The 19,716-nt window shown below is 46.3% G+C and overlaps 2 protein-coding genes and 1 long non-coding RNA gene across 3 annotated transcripts; 1 reads left to right on the top strand and 2 right to left on the bottom strand.

Moving 5' to 3' along the window:
- Window positions 1-7,761: 7,761 nt before the first annotated feature.
- Window positions 7,762-8,707, bottom strand: LOC128593771 (neuronal regeneration-related protein-like). Its single transcript, XM_053602104.1, has one exon. The coding sequence runs from the start codon at window positions 8,606-8,608 to the stop codon at window positions 8,402-8,404; it is 207 nt and encodes a 68-aa protein (XP_053458079.1). The 5' UTR covers window positions 8,609-8,707; the 3' UTR covers window positions 7,762-8,401.
- A 799-nt stretch (window positions 8,708-9,506) lies between these two features.
- LOC128593770 (uncharacterized) lies at window positions 9,507-11,946 on the bottom strand. Its single transcript, XR_008382408.1, has 3 exons — window positions 11,909-11,946; window positions 11,433-11,549; window positions 9,507-10,786 (listed from the first exon to the last, which is right to left on the bottom strand). It is a non-coding gene; the product is annotated as an uncharacterized LOC128593770 (long non-coding RNA).
- A 237-nt stretch (window positions 11,947-12,183) lies between these two features.
- Window positions 12,184-19,554, top strand: HSP90AB1 (heat shock protein 90 alpha family class B member 1). The gene is made up of 12 exons (XM_053602100.1): window positions 12,184-12,199; window positions 13,550-13,696; window positions 14,342-14,548; window positions 14,640-14,799; window positions 14,948-15,081; window positions 15,216-15,521; window positions 15,974-16,139; window positions 16,643-16,833; window positions 16,949-17,096; window positions 17,232-17,500; window positions 18,750-19,083; window positions 19,195-19,554. Exons 2-12 carry the CDS (start codon window positions 13,550-13,552, stop codon window positions 19,302-19,304), a joined length of 2,172 nt encoding a protein of 723 aa, XP_053458075.1. The 5' UTR covers window positions 12,184-12,199; the 3' UTR covers window positions 19,305-19,554.
- Window positions 19,555-19,716: the final 162 nt, after the last annotated feature.

Below are 19,716 nucleotides of genomic sequence, written 5' to 3'. Positions count from 1 at the left end.
TAAACTTGAGAGGTGCATAGGAAAACCCCCTCCTGGGCCTGCTCAACTACAGTCATGGTTCCCAACCACAAGCAGGCACTCTGGGCAATACCACCTTTTGGGGGGGCAGGGGCCTCCTGTACAGAACACCCCCACTTTGCTCCTAGCACTGCCTCCTGTAAGGTAGGGAAGACTGAACACAACAATCCGCCAGGTATCCCTGACTGCCTTGATTTGCTGCTGGTCATCGCCTTTTTTCTATATGATATTTCTGCTCAAAACAGTTTGTATTCACCTGTTGTCCCTGGGGTGGCTGCGACTGCAATGTAGAAATATCTGTATTGTTTAATCTTTTATGGTGAAATGTGGGGCTATAAACACTCTTGAAAAAAGCTAAAAGCCCCAGTAAAATCAGGAAAATAGAAATGAAGCAGCTGTAATCCAAGAATTGGAATATATCTGTGTATCTATTCTTTGAGGTGAAGGTACTGTAAAGCCAATAAGGATAGGGTGGGGGTGGTGACAGGAGAACCTCAATCCCTGAAAAAACAAAAACCAAATTGTTCTGAGTTTAAACTATGATAGTAATTCAAAATGGATGTAAGCAGAGAAATGCAGAGTCACTTTAAAGAGATAGTTCTGTCCTCTGGCAAGCAGGCCCTGCCTGAAAATCAAACCCAAGTCTACACACACACACACACACACACACACACACACACACACACACACACGCAAGAAGAGTGGCTTTCTGTAGGAATGTCAGCCAGCAGATCTATCTTGAGACCTAGTTGGCAGTGTCCACCCAGTGCCTGAGGCTCATCTGGTTCCTGGGACAAGTTGGCTCTAAGTATGCAGATTGGCAGAGCCCCCCCCCCCCCAACTTATCAATGGCCCTCGTTCCTAGCTGGATTCCTCTAGTCCCTCTCAGTATGATCTGGCTTCCTGTGTAGATGCTCCCAGGGAGAGAATGTGCTCCCTCTGGCCTCAACCTGACAGGTTTACTGCTCCCTGTAAAGCAGGTTGGCATCCTAGTTCTAGACCGCAGGGTGAATGCTAAGTGTGAGTCTACAGGACCCCCACGATGATTTCTGCCCTCTCTCTGACGTATCGGTGGAGAAGAGACAGCCAGTTTGGATTCGAAGCTGGGTGTTACATCTTGAGAACGTGTCAGCCAGGTGACCCTGGACAAGTCATTGACCCTTTGTGGCTCCAGCTCCTCACCTATTAAAATACAAGATGACAATATATGCATGGACTTGAAATTTAGGATCCAGGAAGCCACGTGGGATTACTAGGATAAGCCTCAACATGGTGTCGTCCCCCCCGCCCCCAAATCTAGGCAATTCGCTGCCCCTTCCCTATACCTCAGACCCTGGAAACTTCCAGAATCAGGCCTCGTTTCACCCATCCCAGACAGTTCCAGTATGCACCACCACTGAGTTCCTCCCCACCAGCCAAGAACCGCGGGTCGGCCCAAACAGGGTAGAGGAAGGAGCCGGGCTCCTGCCCCACCCCGTGGTGGGAGGAGGGGAGAGTGACGTCACCTGGATCGCGCGCCCCCTGGCGGGAGCACTGGCCCACTACTCTGCCGCTTTCAGCTCTGGCAGGTGGGGGGGGATTGACTGCTCGTCAGATCGACTCCGCTGCCTGCTGTATCTGAGTGACCTCGAACCAGGTACTCTGTCTCATCTGTAAATCAGGGACAGTAACTCTTGTCCTGCTTCCCGCGCCGGTCGTGAATCTCCGCTGAGATAATGAATAACAACTTTTTTTTGTTGTTTTTTTTTGAGACAGAGTCTCACTATGTCGCCCTTGGTAGAGTGCCTTGGGGTCACAGCTCACAGCAACCTCAAATTCTTGGGCTTAAGCGATTCTCTTGCCTCACCCTCTCGTGTAGCTGGTACTACAGGCGCTGGCCAACATGCCCTGGGTAGAGTACTGTGGCATCACAGCTCACAGCAACCTCCAACTCTTGGGCTCAAGCGATTCTCCTGCCTCTGCCTCCCAAGTAGCTGGGACTACAGGTGCCTGCTACAATACCCAGCTATCTTTTGGTTGCAGCCGTCGTTGTTTGGCGGCCCGGGCTGGATTCGAACCCGCCAGCTCTGGTGTATGTGGCTGGCGCCTTTAGCCATAGGCACCCAGCCTTTTTTTTTTTTCCATTTTTAGTAGGGACAAGGTCTTGATCTTACTCAGGCTGGTCTCAACTCCTGACCTCAGGCGATCTCCCTAGCGATCTGGGAGATCCTATCTCTCTCAGAGTGCTAGGATTCTAGGTGTTGGCCACCAAACCCAGCCTTAACATGGATTGCTTTCACCAACCACTCTGTGCTGGCTGTCTTAACTACAATGGTCTCATCCCATTTCCCAGTAACCCTCTAAAATGCTGACTTGCTATGCTCGTTTTACTCCCAGAAAACTGAAGCTGAAAGGTTAAATGATTGAAAAAATATTCTGCCAACTGCCAAGCACCAGGTAAATATAAAGCAATTCCCCCCCACCCCCCATCCTGAGTTACCAAGCAGAGAAGAGGACAGAAAAATACAAGCAGCATATGGCATCATAATGCAAGCTGGTCCACCTTCCTCCCTGGTCTCTGAAACATTCCTGAGAGACATCTCCACTTTTCACATCCTCAGGGATCCCAAACCTCCCAGGATACTGAGCTTTCATTTCATCCTGCCCAGGTGAAACCAGCGAGGTGAAACCTTTCTGAGGTCTAACCCCAGCTCCTCCTGTGCGATTTCCTTACCATCCAGCAGTACTATCACAGCCCTATCAGTCTGTTGTCTGGGTGGAAGTGGGCCAGGCAGGCACTCAGCCCAGTGCATGGCCCAGAAATCCAACCAGTTGAGACCTGAACAGTGAAAAGGAATGATTCGTGCCTGAGACAGGACAGGTGAAAAGCAAAATAGTTAACTAGGTCAGGGTTGTTTGTGATGTCATTTGCCCCCTATACTTCTGACTACAATCTACTCTGGGCTGAATCAATTTAGGGTTAAGTTTTACCTTCTAAGTCAAAGGGGACTTGGAACACAGAACTGCACCTAAAACAAAGAAATTAAAAAAAAAAAAGGTATGCTTAGTGAGTGTGATGACAGGAGGAAGATAGACATTTTGGACTGGGCTGACAATAGCAGGCAGGCCAGACTCAGTCACACACACACACACAACCGGCCAGGCCACTGATATGTAAGGCAAGACAGTCATATGTGTATTAATAGAGTGGATTACTAAAGATGCCCTATTTATAATTCAAGAAGGGTTTAGACCACAATTTCTGGCCCTCTAGTCACCAATTTCTCTAAGTGATTTTGAGGAGAAATTTGTGGCCTTAAATCTTTATCTTGGAAAAGGTGAAAAGGTGAAATTTGATATGCTGAGTATTAAAGTTAAGAAAATAGAAAAAGAACAACAGAGCTGATCTTGAGACAGTAGGAATAATGAGATGATATAAATTAAATAAAAAGTTAAAAAGCCAAAAACAAATATATGAAGATGCATATAAATAAAATAGGAAAACCTTTGGTGAAATTGAACAAGAATAAAAGGATAAGGGCGGCGCCTGTGGCTCAAAGGGGTAGAGCGCCAGTTCCATATGCCGAAGGTGGCAGGTTCAAACCCAGCCCCGGCCAAAAAAAAGAAAACACTTTAATAAATAATAAAATATTTCTATAAAAAAAAAGAATAAAAGGATAAGATATGAAAAACTATTTTAGAAATGAATAAGAAGATATACTTAGATACCAGAGAGATTTAAAATATGGCAAAAGGGTGGCGCCTGTGGCTCAAAGGAGTAGGGTGCTGGTCCCATATGCTGGAGGTGGTGGGTTCAAACCCAACCCTGGCCCAAAACTGCAAAAAACAAAAATGGCAAAAGAAAACAGTATGCCCATAATATTTATAATTTTCTTTCTTTTTTTTTTTTTTTGTTCATTTTCTTCTTCCACTGGAGATGCAGTAGCTGGGATTACAGACACCCACCACAACGTCTGGCTGTTTTTGATGTTAGTAGAGACGGGCTCTTACTCTGGCTCACTGCTGCTCATACTGGTCTCGAACCTCTGAGCTCAGGCAATCCACCCGCCTCGACCTCCCTCAGCGCTGAGACTACAGGCGTGAGCCACCACGCCCAGCCTATAATTTTCTTTTTTGAGAATTCCACTCTGTGCCATGACATCATAGCTCACAGCAACCTCAAACTCTTGGGCTCAACCGATTCTCTTGCCTTAGCCTCCCAAGAAGCGGGGTGTATAGATGGCCAACACAACACCTGGCTAGTTTTTTTACTTTTAGTAGAGAGGAGGTCTCACTCCTGCTCAGGCTGGTCTCCAACTCTTGAACTTAAACAATCCACCCCACTCAGTCTCCCAGAGTGCTGGGATTAAAGGCGTGAGCCACCACACCTGGCCTCAAATTTTATAAAACTTAAAGAAATAGACCATTCAATTTAATGCTAGAAAGTTTATTAATGTATTAATCCTATAAATAGATCAAAGGAATTTAAAAAATAATATTCTTAGGGCAGCGCCTGTGGCTCAAAGGAGTAGGGCGCCGGCCCCATATGCCGGAGGTGGTGGGTTCAAACCGAGCCCCAGCAAAAAACTGCAATAAATAAATAAATAAATAAATAATATTCTTTTTTTTTTAATTTCTTTTTTATTTTTAATTTCAGTTTGCTTGTTCATTCTTCTTTGTTCAAAGTACTCCTTTTTTGTTGATTTTCTTCTTCCTCTGGCGGTGCTGGCTTAGAAACAAGTTTTTGATGTTGTTAGTAGAGACGGGGTCTTACTCTGGCTCACTGCTGCTCATACTGGTCTTGAACCTCTAAGCTCAGACAATCCACCAACCTCAGCCTCCCACACGCTGGGACTACAGGCGTGAGCCACCACGCCCGGCCATAATATTCTTAATAAATGCAGAGAAATAACTTGACATCTATTCAGATTAAAATGTACAGCAAGTTAGGAATATAAAGAGTAAATATTGTGGCGGCTCCTGTAGCTCAGTGGGTAGAGCATGGGCCACATGCACTGAGGCTGGCGAGTTCGAACCTGGCCTGGGTCAGCTAAAACAACAATAACAATTGCAACAACAACAACAACAACAAAATAACCAGGCATTGTGGTGGGTGCCTGTAGTCCTAGCTACTTGGAAGGCTGAGGCAAGAGAATTGCTTGAGCCTAGGAGTCTGAGGCTCAAGCCTATGAGCTATGATGCCATGCACTCTACTCAGGGTGACAAAGTGAAACTGTGTCTTGAAAAGGAAGAAACCAAACTGTCATTGTTCTCAGATGATGTGCTTGCACTTAAAAAAATACCAAAAAATCAACAGATTAAGAATTAATAAGGTAGTTTATCAAATTTCTAGGTCAATAAACAAAAATCAATTGCTTTTCTACTCTCAGGGAAACAGAAAATGAACAAACATTTTCATTTGCCATAGCATTGAAGAAATTGACTAGGCACAGTGGCTCACACCTGTAATTCCAGCACTTAGGGAAGATGAGGCAGGAGGACTGCTCGAGGTCAGGAGTTCTAGCCTGAGCAACTGTGGGATCTTGTCTCAACAAAAAATGGAAAAATTTGCTAGGTGTGGTGGTATGTGCCTGTGGTCCCTGCTACTCCGAGGCTGAGGAGTGGATTGCTTGAGCTGAAGTTTGAGGTTGCTATGAGCTATGATGCCACTGCACTGTAGCCTAGGCAACAGAGTAAAACTCTGTCTAAAAAAAAAAAATAAATAGCTAAATAAAAATACTAATAATAAAATGAGCAAAAGTTTGTAAGACTTACCTTGTGTCCCAGGGGAATATAAAAACAGAGGCAAAGAGATGGAGTCCACACTGGCTGTGCAGACCTGTCCAATTGTCCAGTGTGTCTGAATGTCAGGCCCATTGCTATAGGAGGATGTCAGTTAAAGATATTCTCCATGGAATTCAGTGATCTAAGCCTATGCAACTAGGAAGGTCCAGAAAGTTGACAAGCACACCTGATAGGCACTGAGTTTGGGAGGCTGCTTCTTCTGGGGACTCAGGATCTACAGCTATTCCCCACGCTCATGATATCCCTGATGTCCAGTTGTTTTTTTCATCCAGTGAGCCTTATCTAACTTCCCTCAATTCTTCCCTAAACTCCTTCAAGTAGACTCAGCTGCCCAGGCTGAGTCTTCGTGTGTCTCTGCAAGACTCCACTTAGCTTTACCTTAGGGATTTGCAAACCTCTTTTTTTTTTTTTTTTGAGACAGTCTCAAGCTGTCGCCCTGGGTAAAGTGTCGTGGCATCATAGCTCACAGCAACCTCCAACTCTTGGGCTCAAGCAATCCTCTCACCTCAGATTTTCTTTTCTTTCTTTTTTTTTTTTTTTGTAGAGACAGAGTTTCACTTTATGGCCCTAGGTAGAGTGCCATGGCATCGCACAGCTCACAGCAACCTCCAACTCCTGGGCTTAAGCGATTCTCTTGCCTCAGCCTCCCAAGTAGCTGGGACTACAGGGGCCTACCACAACACCCGGCTATTTTTTTGTTGTAGTTCTGCTGGGGCTGGGTTTGAACCCGCCACCCTCAGTATATGGGGCCGGCACCTTACCGACTGAGCCACAGGTGCCGCCCCACCTCAGATTTTCTTTTTTTTTTTTTTTTTTTTTCACCTTGCAGCTTGCATATTTATTGAACAAATACTACTAAAATAGCTAAAATACATTGGGTACTTGTCATGAGTGCATCAGTAAAGACCACGTGGTTACAAAAGCCTGCATTGCAGCAGTACACAACTGCAACTCTACATAAATGCCACAGATGCAGAATACTGTTTCTTGCTCTATTTACACAGCTGATATACCTATTCTAACGAAGGAGGAGGGGGACGCACAAGAAACTCAGGCCCACGGGAGCGCGGGAAGAGAAGGCAGAAGAGCAGCGCATGCGTGGGGGTGTGTAACAGTCAGAAGCAGAACAGTTCAGAACAAGGCCTGCCCTGTCAAAGGAAGAGCTAAAAGACAGGTATATAAAAATTAAGGTGGGCTTTCAGACTGGCTAACACAACAACATTCCATGAGTAGATGATATTTTTTTTATTTTTATTTTTTTTGTAGAGACAGAGTCTCACTTTATGGCCCTCGGTAGAGTGCCGTGGCGTCACACAGCTCACAGCAACCTCCAACTCCTGGGCTTACGTGATTCTCTTGCCTCAGCCTCCCGAGCAGCTGGGACTACAGGCGCCCGCCACAACGCCCGGCTAGATGATATTTTATTGTTGTTTATCCACTTCATTGGGAGCAAGGACAAAAATGTAAACTCTACACCTTGCTTATCAAAACCACCAAAAAAGAGCGCTCTGCCTTAAAAATAAATTTATAAAGTCATCTTTTCCAACTTAATTTTTTTTTTAAGATATAATTGTCATATTCCTACTTCAACGTCGCTGTTTGGGAATTTTTTTCCAAGGGCATGTGAAGAAAAACGAGCTTGCCCCTTCCCCCCCCCAAATATCCTTTCCAACAGAAAGAATCCAAAGAGACACCTCAAAATGCCTGTAAAATTATTGCTTTTCTTTCTCTAAGTCAGGCAGGCGAGGCTACTACGTAAAGGAAGGGGGCTGGTTCAGTGGATTACAGTTTTGTGATTGCTCCCGCGACTGCATGCCTGTGGGCGCCAGCCAAGGAGACGACAGCCTCTCACCCTCTCTGGTCGGTTCACGCAGCCTACAGCACTGAGGAAGAAAGCTACACTGAAGACACGAGGAGAAAAGTCAGTCCAGTCTAGAGAACGACATTCAGGGAAACAGAGTACCAACACCTTCTTAGAACATGGAAATAAAAAAGAACTCCATCAGAGCTACCTCGCCAAGGAGCATGTTGAAAGTCCAAAATAGCACCATTCATCAGTGTCTCAGGTCCTGTGGCAGCACCTCGGTCACTTACCACAAGGAAACAATGAGTTTCAAACTACTTCTATACATCAAAAGAGTACATGGATAAAATAGAGAGATATACAGACAATTGATGAACATAAACTACTAGGCTTGTTACATCTAAATGAAAAAAAAAAAAAAATGGGGACTCTCAGCCTCTGCCAGAAGCAGCCGGGAGCTGTGTGAGGGAGGCGGAGTGGACCGGTTGTGTGAGCACGGTGGGAGTTTGAGTTGTGGAAGACATTGTCGTAGCGAACCAGGCCTGAGGGCCCACCTGTAAGGGTTGTAAACGTGGATTCACAGTGTGAAATTCTGAGCGTTTTCACTTGAGTCAGGATGATTAAAAACTGGTTTGATGATAGCTATTTGTCCACTGTAAATTCTCTAAAGCAAGGCTCAGAGTCCCATAGTTTCTTCTTATATTTGATGATTTACACAGAAAAAAATCCCATATATGATACCATGACCTCATCAATACCCATACACCATATGTAATACAAATGGAGGTGTTACGATTAAAAAAAGTAGAGGTAACTAATTCTCAGGGAGCGGAGTTCATTGCCACCCAGTGGAGTCCGGGAGGCCGCGGCCATCTCATCGTCTTTCTTGCGGTTCACTTCTTTGGGGACAGGAAGTCTTCCCTGAGGAATCCTTCCCTCCATTTCCTTGTTTGGAAATGGTTCCTGACTGACCCAGACAGAGAGTTCTGGGTAATAAACCATTTTGAGAATCTTAGTCTTGGGCTCCTATTCTCCCTCTTCAGTCCAGGGAGACCAACAGACAAAAGCCCCGCTCCCCGTTCACTCTCTCTCCTCTCTACACCTGAAACACAAATCCCACCTCAGATTTTCTATTTTTAGTAGAGACAGGGTCTTGCTTTTGCTCAGGCTAGTCTCAAACTCCTGAACTCAAGCAATCCACCAAGCTTGGCCTCCCTGAGTGCTAGGATTACAGGTGTGAGCCACCTGCAAACCTTTGTTGTAAAAGGTAGGAGATATTTTAGGTTTTGCAAGTTATTTGGTCTCTGTCACAATCATTAACTCTGCTGTATGACACAGAAGCAGACAAAGCCAAGATGTAAACAAACAACTATGGCTGTATTTCTGTTAAACTTCATGAACGTTGAAATTAAAATTTCAGGCCAGGCAGCAAATGGGTCATGTGTATAATCCTAGCACTCTGGAAGGCTGAGGTAAGTGGATTGCTTCAGCTCAGAAGTTCAAGACCAGCCTGAGTAAGAGTGAGACCCACCCCATCTCTACTCAAAATAGAAAAGCTAGCCAGGCATTTTGGCAGGTGCCTGTAGTCCCAGCTACTCAGGAAGCTGAGGCAAGAGGATTGCTTGAGCCCAAAAGTTTGAAGTTGCTGTGAGCTATGATGCTATGGCACCGACTGTAACCAGGGCAACAGAGTAAGACTCTTGTCTCATTAAAAAAAAAAAAATTCAAATTTCACATAATTTTCATGTCAAAACAAATCTTCCTTTTTATTTATTTTTTTTGAGACAGTCTCATTTTGTCACCCTCAGTAGAGTGCTGTGGCATCATAGTTCACAGGTTTGTTAATCCCTGCTTTAGCTGGGCACACTCCAATGACAGAAGGTTGGGCTGAGCCTATGAGGCCTTGTCAGTAATAAAGGGTTACCTAGAGAGTATCAGTGTTTCCAGGCGCTGCTGGAAATAAGGCTTCTGTAGACTTAAGAAGTTTTTTTTTTTTTTTAAACATAAAAAACATTTATTGTTCTTGTTAATTTTCTTATTTTTTTTATTTTTTTGTGGTTTTTGGCCAGGTCTGGGTTTGAACCCGCCACCTCCGGCATATGGGACCTGCGCCCTATTCCTTGAGCTACAGGCTCCGCCCCTGTTCTTGTTAATTTTCAACATTACCAACACAAAGGGTGATACGATTCTGTAGTTCTCAGAAAACATTAGACTTAAGAAGTTTTAAATCTGTGCTTAGTAACTTTTAGTCATTAATGTTACTCTTGAGTCTGAACTGAGTTTAGCATGGCCTTTGCAGTCCCCTGTAATCTAACCCCCATTGCAGGCCCACTTTCAACTCCTCATGCCACCCTCTGCAGTTACTAAGCTATGATCCTTCTGTCTTCTAGGCTTTGTGCCTTTCTATGCTTTTTCCTTTCCTGGGTATAATTCTGGGCCATGGCCTGGCTAGCTGTAGGCCTAAGACTGCTCCCGTTCCCAGGCTGAGCAGGGGACCTCTGCTGCTCCTCCAACCCACCATGGTTCACACATGGCTTGCCTAGCTCCTAGGGGGCTGAGGGCTCCCTGTCCTCTGTGAGGATCACTGCATCTTCTTGGCAGCAGCACCCAATGCCTTTTCCCATACTCATTGGGTCTCTCAACCATAAACTTCTTACAGACCATGAGGAGCTAAAATTAGGGTGGTGATGGCAGGCATGAGGATGTGGACCTCCTTTGCCCTTTGCTATTCAACACATGAACAAAACTTGTTAAGGAAGGTGGACTGGGTGCCAGGATTGGTGAGAGAGGATGGTGTGAATGGCAGTGGGGAAAATCCTCTCCAAGCATTACATAGGTGGGCCAGGAAAGGAATAGAAGGAACAGGGCACAGAAGAGGGAGTGGCCGTTGTCTCCTGGTGTGGATTTGGATCCAGAATGCTTTCAATTGAGGCCTTGGAAAGGCAAGCTGGAGGGCAGAGCCAGGCCAGACATGGTTATCCTCAGTTCACTGGGCAGGGGCATGGCCTAGGAGTTCTGGCGTCAAGGGTGAAGGGGAACAACTTGGTTTTTGTCGCCCGGAGCAAGCCGCACACTGGCCAACGTCTTCATGCAGCCTCCAAGAGCTCCTGCCATCCTGCAGGTCCCAGTGGCTATCCTGCATTGGTTCCCAGAGACCCTCTTCTTCCCAGGACCAAGAAGCTGTAGAAGGCAGGGTGGCGGAAAGGAAACCAGCTTGAGAAACAGCTTGAAGTACTAGTATAAGGAGGGCACATGTCCCTGTGCTTCGTGTATGTGGGAAGCTACAGAAGCTGGGGACCGTCCCTCCGGTAGCAACCCTGACCCCACTCACAGTATGTAGAAGGAGGCGCCTGCAGAGCCGCCTCGGTTGCTAGGGCGGTGATGTGTGATTGATGGGGGAAAGGAGGGTTCAGCCTATCCCACCCTCTATGCTTCATCTCATCCCCAAGGCACTACCGGGCACACAGATCTCGGCAGGTAGAGCAGAGGATGCGGCCAGCAGCCGCTCACAGTAAACCAGAGTGGGCTAGCCCGTCCCCTCCCCCTCCCCCCGCCCCACCTTGGATGAGGCGGAGCCCGGCGTCCGGCGGAGTTGCTGCAAAGGTACTGCCCAGGCCGCAGCTGAGAAGGCGGAGCCTGGAGTGGAGGAGGGGGGCGAAGGCGGGGATGGGGGTGGGACCGCCGAGACAAGCCTGGAAACTGCTGGAAGTAATCGCAGTACCGCCGCCTCCGCTCCTTCCGCCGCAGGCCAGTAAAGAGTTCTCCAGCAGCCGAGGCCAGCGCCCCTCCCCGCAGGCGGAACTACACCCTGAGGCGAACCACCTACCCTTTTCCTGATACCGGGAGGGTCGGGATCTGCAGGCGAAGTTGCGTCTCAAATGCCACATTGTCCCTCTGTTGGTATGCTGGATGTGTAGGACAGACTCCAAGAAGAAGATCAGATCTGGGAACGATGGGCCCAATGGCTAGCCGCCTCCGCTCCTTTTGGGTATACCCAGAGCACCGGCCTCTTGAGTGTGGGGGCACCTGCCTCATAGGTTTATTTTATTTTATTTTATTTTATTTTTTTGCAGTTTGGCTGGGGCCAGGTTTGAACCCGCCACCCTCAGTATATGGGGCTGGTGCCCTACTCACTGAGCCACAGGCTCCACCCCGACCCCCCGCCTCATGGTTTTTCTGTGAGGTCGGTGGAGGTCCTTGCCTGTAGACCTAACCATTTATGCCACATTAGCAATCCCAATCCCTAATGCTGAAGGGGTCTGGTCCTGGACATAGAGATACAGGGCTCTATCACAAGCAAACGTTCTGTGAAACCTGCAGGCCGAGGCCTGAGGCTTAGGTCCCTCCCCTCCTCTATTTCGGACCATGACGTCAAAGGGGGCGGGTGACGGCAGGTGCAGGGTTGACGAACATCCTCCTTTAAGGCGGAGGGATCCGAAGGAGGGCGGCTGTGTTGTGCTTCGCCTTATATAAAGCAACTGGGCGCGCACAGTAGCTCTCTTGAGTCATCCCCTGCGTAGCTGTGGTGCTGCGTGCGAGTCTGATAGCCCCGACCCACCTGATTACTAGTACTTCTAGCTCTATTTCTTCAAGGTAAGGCCGCGGTTTTCTCGCCCACTCTTCTCATCCTTGAGTGCTTTTTCATGAGGGTTTTGTGCTTTCTTTAGAAGGCGCAGATGCCGTTTTAAGGCCTATGGGCTGCTGATTTTTCTCTGGGGTAGTGTTAGGCGAGGGCTTCTGACCTGCTTCCTGCGGGGCTTTCTCGAACCGGCAAGTAGCCTTGGGTTAGGTGGGCGGCAGATGGGGCCAGGGCCGTGGGCTGTTGCACGTGGTGACCGCGCCGGCCCGGGACGCTGCCATGTTTGCCCCTCCACTTCCGGACGCGTTACCGGGCGCCAGAGAGTGGTGGTGGGTGCACGCTTGGGGTGACTCAGCACGGTCCAGCGGCGCTCACCTCTTATTAGTGGACGCGTTTTTGAAAGTGGTATTGCTTGCTTTGTTTCTGTGGAAGTCCGTGGTGACAGAAACATTTTCCTTCTCAGGCCTCTAGTGCTCCCTCCTTCCAGATCGTTCTTGCTGTCCAGGTGCAGGAGGAGGGGCAAGGAGGAGGCAGGCTCTGGGAAATGCATGCTCTTCTTCCCCCGCCTCTCCCTGATAACCGAGATTGTTCTGGAAGCTTCTGGATCTTGGCGCCCCGCCCCAGTTCCCGGATGCTGGGGCAAACGGAGGATGCGCGGCGACGCCCCCTCCTCGCGTGTCCTCGCCGACGCTTGTCCGGGGTCGGCCCGCCGACTTTGGCCACCATTTTTCTTGTGTTAGATGTAGTTACACACTGTAGTTGGTGCGGTGAGGAGTTATGGTGGCGTTTTCGCCTCATCAATTCTTTGTCCTGATTTAATTGCCCTTTAGGCGGAATAGCTGCAATCTCGGACTTCATTCTGCCTTGCCTTGTGGGGCAGCAATCCTGTACATTCACTGTACTTACATGCTTAAAGAAGAAGAGTTTAAAAATCACTGCAAGTTTTTTGTTAAACTAGTCATTTTATCCTCACCCAGATCAAACAAGAATTGTAGTTGGTGATTTTTTTACAAATAAATGCTTGTGGGGATTACCTGGTATTTGGTATTTGCCCTGGGGCCCACTTTCTGACTATGTAAGGAGCTGCCAGGTGATGCTGAAGCTGCTGGTCATCACTCTTGAGAAGAGGCTGGAGCTTCCAAAAAACCTGACTTAACAGTGAGTTGAATGCTTTTAGCCTTTTTTCTTCCTACCTAAGATGCAGCCTGAGGTCTTTGAAGAAAAAGGGTTTTTTTTTCCTAGTCTGTTGAGAATGTATGCACATTATTGAACTCCTGTTTCTAATGTCTCAACAATTAAAACAGGTGAACTTGAAGTATGAGGCTATCAAGTTCCTTTGTAATTATTGATGATTTTTATTTTAGATGCCTGAAGAAGTGCACCATGGAGAGGAGGAGGTGGAGACTTTTGCCTTTCAGGCAGAAATTGCCCAGCTTATGTCGCTCATCATCAATACTTTCTATTCCAACAAGGAAATCTTCCTTCGAGAGTTGATCTCTAATGCTTCTGATGTGAGTGTTCTGGTGTTCTTCGTTATAGTATTTATTTTATTATTATTATTTTTTTATTGGGGATTCACTGAGGGCACAGTAAGCCAGTTTACACTGATTGCATTTGTTAGGTAAAGTCCCTCTTGCAATCATGTCTTGTCCCCATGTAGTATTTATTTTTTGATCAATTTAGGATGGTGGTTCTCAACCTGTGGGTTGCCTTTGTAACAATGAAAATACATCCTGCATATCAGATATTTAGAATACGATTCATAACAGTAGCAAATTACAGTTATGAAGTAGCAACAAAAATAATTTTATGGTTGGGGGTGACTACAACATGGAGAACTGTATTAAAGGGTCGAGGCATTGGGAAGGTTGAGAACTACTGAGTTTAGGAGGACCAGGAATGATTTGATGTTCCGTGGGGGCTGCTCCTTGAAAGGGATAAATCAGAAATACAAGCCTTAACCTTTGTGGCCATCTTGAGCTTGAAAGGGCAGTGGTATGTTCAGCACAAGTGGGGTGATGTAACTAATTATAGTCCTTAAACTTCAGGTTAAAGGGCAGTCAACATTGAGGCCTATTTGAGAAAACCAGATTTTTGAGGGGAGAAGAGATGGACTTGGAGAGCAAAAATAAGTTAACCGTTTGTATTATTTTTAGGCCTTGGACAAGATTCGTTACGAGAGCCTGACAGATCCTTCCAAGTTAGACAGTGGTAAAGAGTTAAAAATTGACATCATCCCTAACCCTCAGGAACGAACTCTGACCTTGGTGGACACAGGCATTGGTATGACCAAGGCTGATCTCATAAATAATTTGGGAACCATTGCCAAGTCTGGTACTAAAGCATTTATGGAGGCTCTTCAGGTATGTGGCAGTTTGGGTACACATTCATTAACGTTCTTTGACTTGCTGTTTCTTCAAAACTTGAGATTGACTTTAAAAAACTTACCGGCAGGCTGGTGCAGATATCTCCATGATTGGGCAGTTTGGTGTTGGCTTTTATTCTGCCTACCTGGTGGCAGAGAAAGTGGTTGTGATCACAAAACACAACGACGATGAACAGTATGCCTGGGAATCTTCTGCTGGGGGTTCCTTCACTGTGCGTGCTGATCATGGTAAGCTGGCTTTCCTGTTTCAAGGTGGCTGAGTTGGAATTTTGTGGAAGAATAATCAATAGTAGAAATTTTGAGCAGCCTATTTGTCTATAAAGCAGTTTGGCTTTTATTTTCACTTCTTTATACTGTTAACGATTGCTTTTTCTAGGTGAGCCCATTGGCAGGGGCACCAAAGTGATCCTCCACCTTAAAGAAGACCAGACAGAGTATTTAGAAGAGAGGCGGGTCAAAGAAGTAGTGAAGAAGCACTCCCAGTTCATAGGCTATCCCATCACCCTTTATGTGAGTATGAACGTACAGCCCTTTTCCTTTTCAGTGCAAGATACCTTCTGTTCTGGAGAACCTCAGGGTCTCTGGCTTTTGTTTTCCCTGGTATTTTGTATTTCCAAACTAACTACCTACTTTTGGTACTTTAGTTGGAGAAGGAACGAGAGAAGGAAATCAGTGACGATGAGGCAGAAGAAGAGAAAGGTGAGAAAGAAGAAGATAAAGATGATGAAGAGAAACCCAAGATCGAAGATGTGGGCTCAGATGAGGAGGATGACAGCAGTAAGGATAAGAAAAAGAAAACCAAGAAGATTAAGGAAAAATACATTGATCGGGAAGAATTAAACAAAACCAAGCCCATTTGGACCAGAAACCCTGATGACATCACCCAGGAGGAGTATGGAGAATTCTACAAGAGCCTCACCAATGACTGGGAAGACCACTTGGCAGTCAAGGTAAGAAAAGAAGCCTTTTATGTTGTCTCAGTGAGAAATAGGTAGAAGGGTGTTGGCAGATTGTAGGCATGTGGAACTTACCCAACTGGTTGGCAGCTGAGAAGAACTCTGATGAAAGCCATGCAGCTGTGTAGAGTTTACTTAACTGATAACTGCGATGGTGGAAAAATTCTGTCCTTACCTCACTTTCTTGTCTGGTGGAAATCTGGGTAACGACGGCTTTACACAAGTAGGGTTCTGATTTGAAAGTGGCTGTTCTCTCACCAGAGGATTTTATATAGCCGTTACCACTAGAGATTGATTTAGGGGTTGGGGTCCTCAGGAGCTACCGATAATACCTTATCAATCCTTCCTGAGCCCTAGGGGTAAATTATTTGTTTCAAGTAATTTGGTGTGGGGGCTGTATACTTGTCCTGAAATATTCTAATGGCTTCTCTTGGGTTTCCTCTCAGCACTTTTCTGTAGAAGGTCAGTTGGAATTCAGGGCATTGCTTTTCATTCCTCGTCGGGCTCCCTTTGACCTCTTTGAGAACAAAAAGAAAAAGAACAACATTAAACTGTATGTCCGTCGTGTGTTCATCATGGACAGCTGTGATGAGTTGATACCAGAGTATCTCAGTAAGTATACCTTTTTGGCCTAATTTAGTTGGGGAATTCCATTTTAGGCCTTCAGCATTCTACTGAAGTCCATGTCCCAGAAAATTACAACAGTTCTTCACAATATAGTAACAGGAGGTTCAGGGAGTAAAAGAGCTTTCTAAATGTTTGTCTCAAAAAAAAAAAAAGTTCACTATGTTGTAATTTCAGTAGAGTGCTGTGACATCACAGCTCAACAGCAACCTCAAACTCTTGGGCTCAAGTGATTTATTGCCTCAGCCTTCCAAGTAGCTGGGACTACAGGCACCCGCCACAAGGCCTAGCTATTTTTTGTTGTTGTAGTTGTCATTGTTTGGTGGGCTCAGGCTGGGTTTGAACCCACCAGCCCCGGTGTATGTGGCCAGCACTCTAGCTGCTGAGCTACAGGCGCCGAGCCAGAGTAGTAGAGTCTTTTGTTTGTATCTGGGTGGCCTAGCTCTGGCCTAGCTGTCTTTACTGAGTTTTTCTACCTTGGTTGATGGCAGACTTCATCCGTGGTGTGGTTGACTCTGAGGATCTGCCCCTGAACATCTCCCGAGAAATGCTTCAGCAGAGCAAAATTTTGAAAGTGATTCGTAAAAACATTGTTAAGAAGTGCCTTGAGCTCTTTTCTGAGTTGGCAGAAGACAAGGAGAACTATAAAAAATTCTATGAGGCATTCTCTAAAAATTTGAAGGTAAGGAGACAAACTTAATGATTACTTAATTTTGATAAAGTTTTTACAGAGAGTTTTACAGAGTTAGGTTATTTCTAGTTAAGTTTGTTTTTTTCTCTTAAAAAACTGCTTAAAGCTTGGAATACATGAGGACTCCACTAACCGGCGACGCCTGTCTGAGCTGCTGCGCTATCATACCTCCCAGTCTGGAGATGAGATGACTTCTCTGTCAGAGTATGTCTCTCGCATGAAGGAAACACAGAAGTCCATCTATTACATCACTGGTGTGTTAGAGCCTTGGTCTGATTTGATTAAAGCCTTTTGAGGGGCTGGGCGGGGGGGGGGGGAGGCACATTCAGGGTACTGGGAACTGGCAGTATGAGGCATTTTGGTTTCTGAGTTGCATTTAATAACTATAGGTGAGAGCAAAGAGCAGGTGGCCAACTCTGCATTTGTGGAGCGAGTGCGGAAGCGGGGCTTTGAGGTGGTATATATGACTGAGCCCATTGATGAGTACTGCGTGCAGCAGCTCAAGGAGTTTGATGGGAAGACCCTGGTCTCAGTTACCAAGGAGGGCCTAGAGCTACCTGAGGATGAGGAAGAGAAGAAGAAAATGGAAGAGAGCAAGGCAAAGTTTGAGAACCTCTGCAAGCTCATGAAAGAAATCTTGGATAAGAAAGTCGAGAAGGTAAGCAGTTCTGTGACTAGGTTGTATTCTGTATGCTTTGGGACAGCCTCCCTCAGGATCATCCCATATTGCTACACAGTTAAGGATTTTAGGCATGGTCTATTTAGAGCCTTCTTACCTGTTGGTTTCTTTGCTAGCCAAGTTTATGGTTTTTTTTTTTTTTTTTTTGAGACAGTCTCACTTGGTCACCCTTTGGTAGAGTGCTGTGGTGTCTTAACTCACAGCAACCTCAAACTCTTGGGGTCAAGCAATACTCTAGCCTAGCCTGGGACTGTAGGCACCCACCACATGCCCAGCTTTTTTGTTGTTGTTTGTATAGTAGGCCCAGGCCTGATTTGAACCCACCAGCCATGGAGTATGTGGATGGCACCCTAACCACTGAGCTATGGGTGCCTGACCTTTTTTTTTTTTTTAGACAGTCTTAGTCACCCTGGGGTTGAGTGTCCTGGCATTATATGGCTCACAGCAATCAAATTCTTGGGCTCAGGTGATCCTGTTGCCTCAGCCTCCCAAGTAGCTGGGATCTCACTCTTGGCTCAGGCTGGTGGAACATGTGAGCTCAGGCAATCTACCAGTGTTAGGATTACAGGCGTGAACCACCATGCCTGGCCTGTATATGGTTGTTTCTATAAAATTTGGCAACTGTTAGGCCTCGCTAATAGTCTCATTCAAGTCACCTTGGGTAGAGTGCCATGGCATCATAGCTCATAGCAAAAACTCCTGGGCTCAGCCTTCCCAAGTAGCTGGGTCTACAGGTGCCTGCCACCAATACCCAGCTATTTTTTGTATTTTTAATAGAGATGGGATTTTGCTCTTTGTTAGGCTGGTCTGGGACTCTTGAGCTCAAGTAATCATTTGCCCTGGCCTCCCAAAGTGCTAAGATTGTTAGAATGAGCAACCTCTGTCACCCCTTCCCCCTTTGAGATGGCATCTTGCTCTACTCAGGTTGGTGGCAAGCAGTGGCAGTCACAGCTTTGCTTTATTTAAGCAGTCCTCCAGCTTAGCCTTTTGAGCACCTGGAACTACAGCTACTCAGTGTAGTAAGATCAGGTCTTGCTGTATTGCCCAGGCTAGTCTTGAATTTCTGGGCTCAAGGGCTTTTCCCAGTTTGGCCATTGAAAGTGTTGATTATGGGTATGACCCACTATACCCAGTCTCCTTGAGCTACTTCTGAGTAGAAACTAAATACTGTCACTTTTACCTACTAATTGATGTAATGAAAACTTAATGTTTGTGTGACTGTCCATAGGTGACAATCTCCAATAGGCTTGTGTCTTCACCCTGCTGCATCGTGACCAGTACCTATGGCTGGACAGCCAACATGGAGCGGATCATGAAAGCCCAGGCGCTTCGGGACAACTCCACAATGGGCTATATGATGGCCAAAAAACACCTGGAGATAAACCCTGACCACCCCATTGTGGAGACGCTGCGGCAGAAGGCTGAGGCGGACAAAAATGACAAGGCTGTCAAGGACCTGGTGGTGCTGCTGTTTGAAACTGCACTGCTCTCCTCTGGCTTCTCCCTTGAGGATCCCCAGACCCACTCCAACCGCATCTATCGCATGATCAAGCTAGGCCTAGGTAAGTGGCAATGGTGGTAGTGAAGTGTCAAGGAGTTGTGGAACTGGTCTGTTGGGACAGATTTGACTTAATGCTGTTGGGTCAGGTCTCACGATGGCTTTCTTCCTTCAGGCATTGATGAAGATGAAGTGACAGCAGAGGAACCCAGTACTGCTGTTCCTGATGAAATCCCACCCCTTGAAGGTGATGAGGATGCATCTCGCATGGAAGAAGTAGATTAGGAGTTTATACTTAGAAGCATTTTGCCCTCTGTATAGTGTTACCCATGGTTCCCACAGCCTTTGAGTGGCCATGTCCCACTTGGCTTCCTCTGCTGATGTCTAGTTTTTTCTTTGACTGTCCTTGGGTGTAAGGCAGGAAACTAAGGTCTCAAGCCCTATTCCTGCCTGAGTTTGACCAAGTGGGTGTTGTGTATTGTTTTTTTATTTTGGAATTAAAGTATGCAGAATAAAGAAGATGCAGTTTTATACAGTTCTGCTCTCCCTTGTAAAGTGGATATAATGCTGCCTTTACTTAGCTTCTCTACCCCCTCCCCAGCTCTTACCTTGCAAATTTTTCTGTATGTATTTATATATGTATGTTGTATTAAGGTTCATTGGAATGTAGCAAATGGTACTTCAGTTTACCCATGTA

The sequence above is a fragment of the Nycticebus coucang genome, chromosome 9 (genome assembly GCF_027406575.1).
Source record: "Nycticebus coucang isolate mNycCou1 chromosome 9, mNycCou1.pri, whole genome shotgun sequence".
In the NCBI taxonomy this organism is placed as follows: domain Eukaryota; kingdom Metazoa; phylum Chordata; class Mammalia; order Primates; family Lorisidae; genus Nycticebus; species Nycticebus coucang.
This window is presented reverse-complemented; position numbering and strand designations above follow the sequence as displayed.

Bases quoted from the DNA above. Each gene is read 5' to 3' on its own strand.
- LOC128593771 (XM_053602104.1), bottom strand. From the start codon at position 8,608: ATGGTTTATTACCCAGAACTCTCTGTCTGGGTCAGTCAGGAACCATTT.
- HSP90AB1 (XM_053602100.1), top strand. From the start codon at position 13,550: ATGCCTGAAGAAGTGCACCATGGAGAGGAGGAGGTGGAGACTTTTGCC. The intron at 13,697-14,341 runs GTGAGTGTTCTG...TATTATTTTTAG, and splicing joins TGATCTCTAATGCTTCTGAT to GCCTTGGACAAGATTCGTTA. The intron at 16,140-16,642 runs GTAAGTATACCT...GGTTGATGGCAG, and splicing joins GTTGATACCAGAGTATCTCA to ACTTCATCCGTGGTGTGGTT.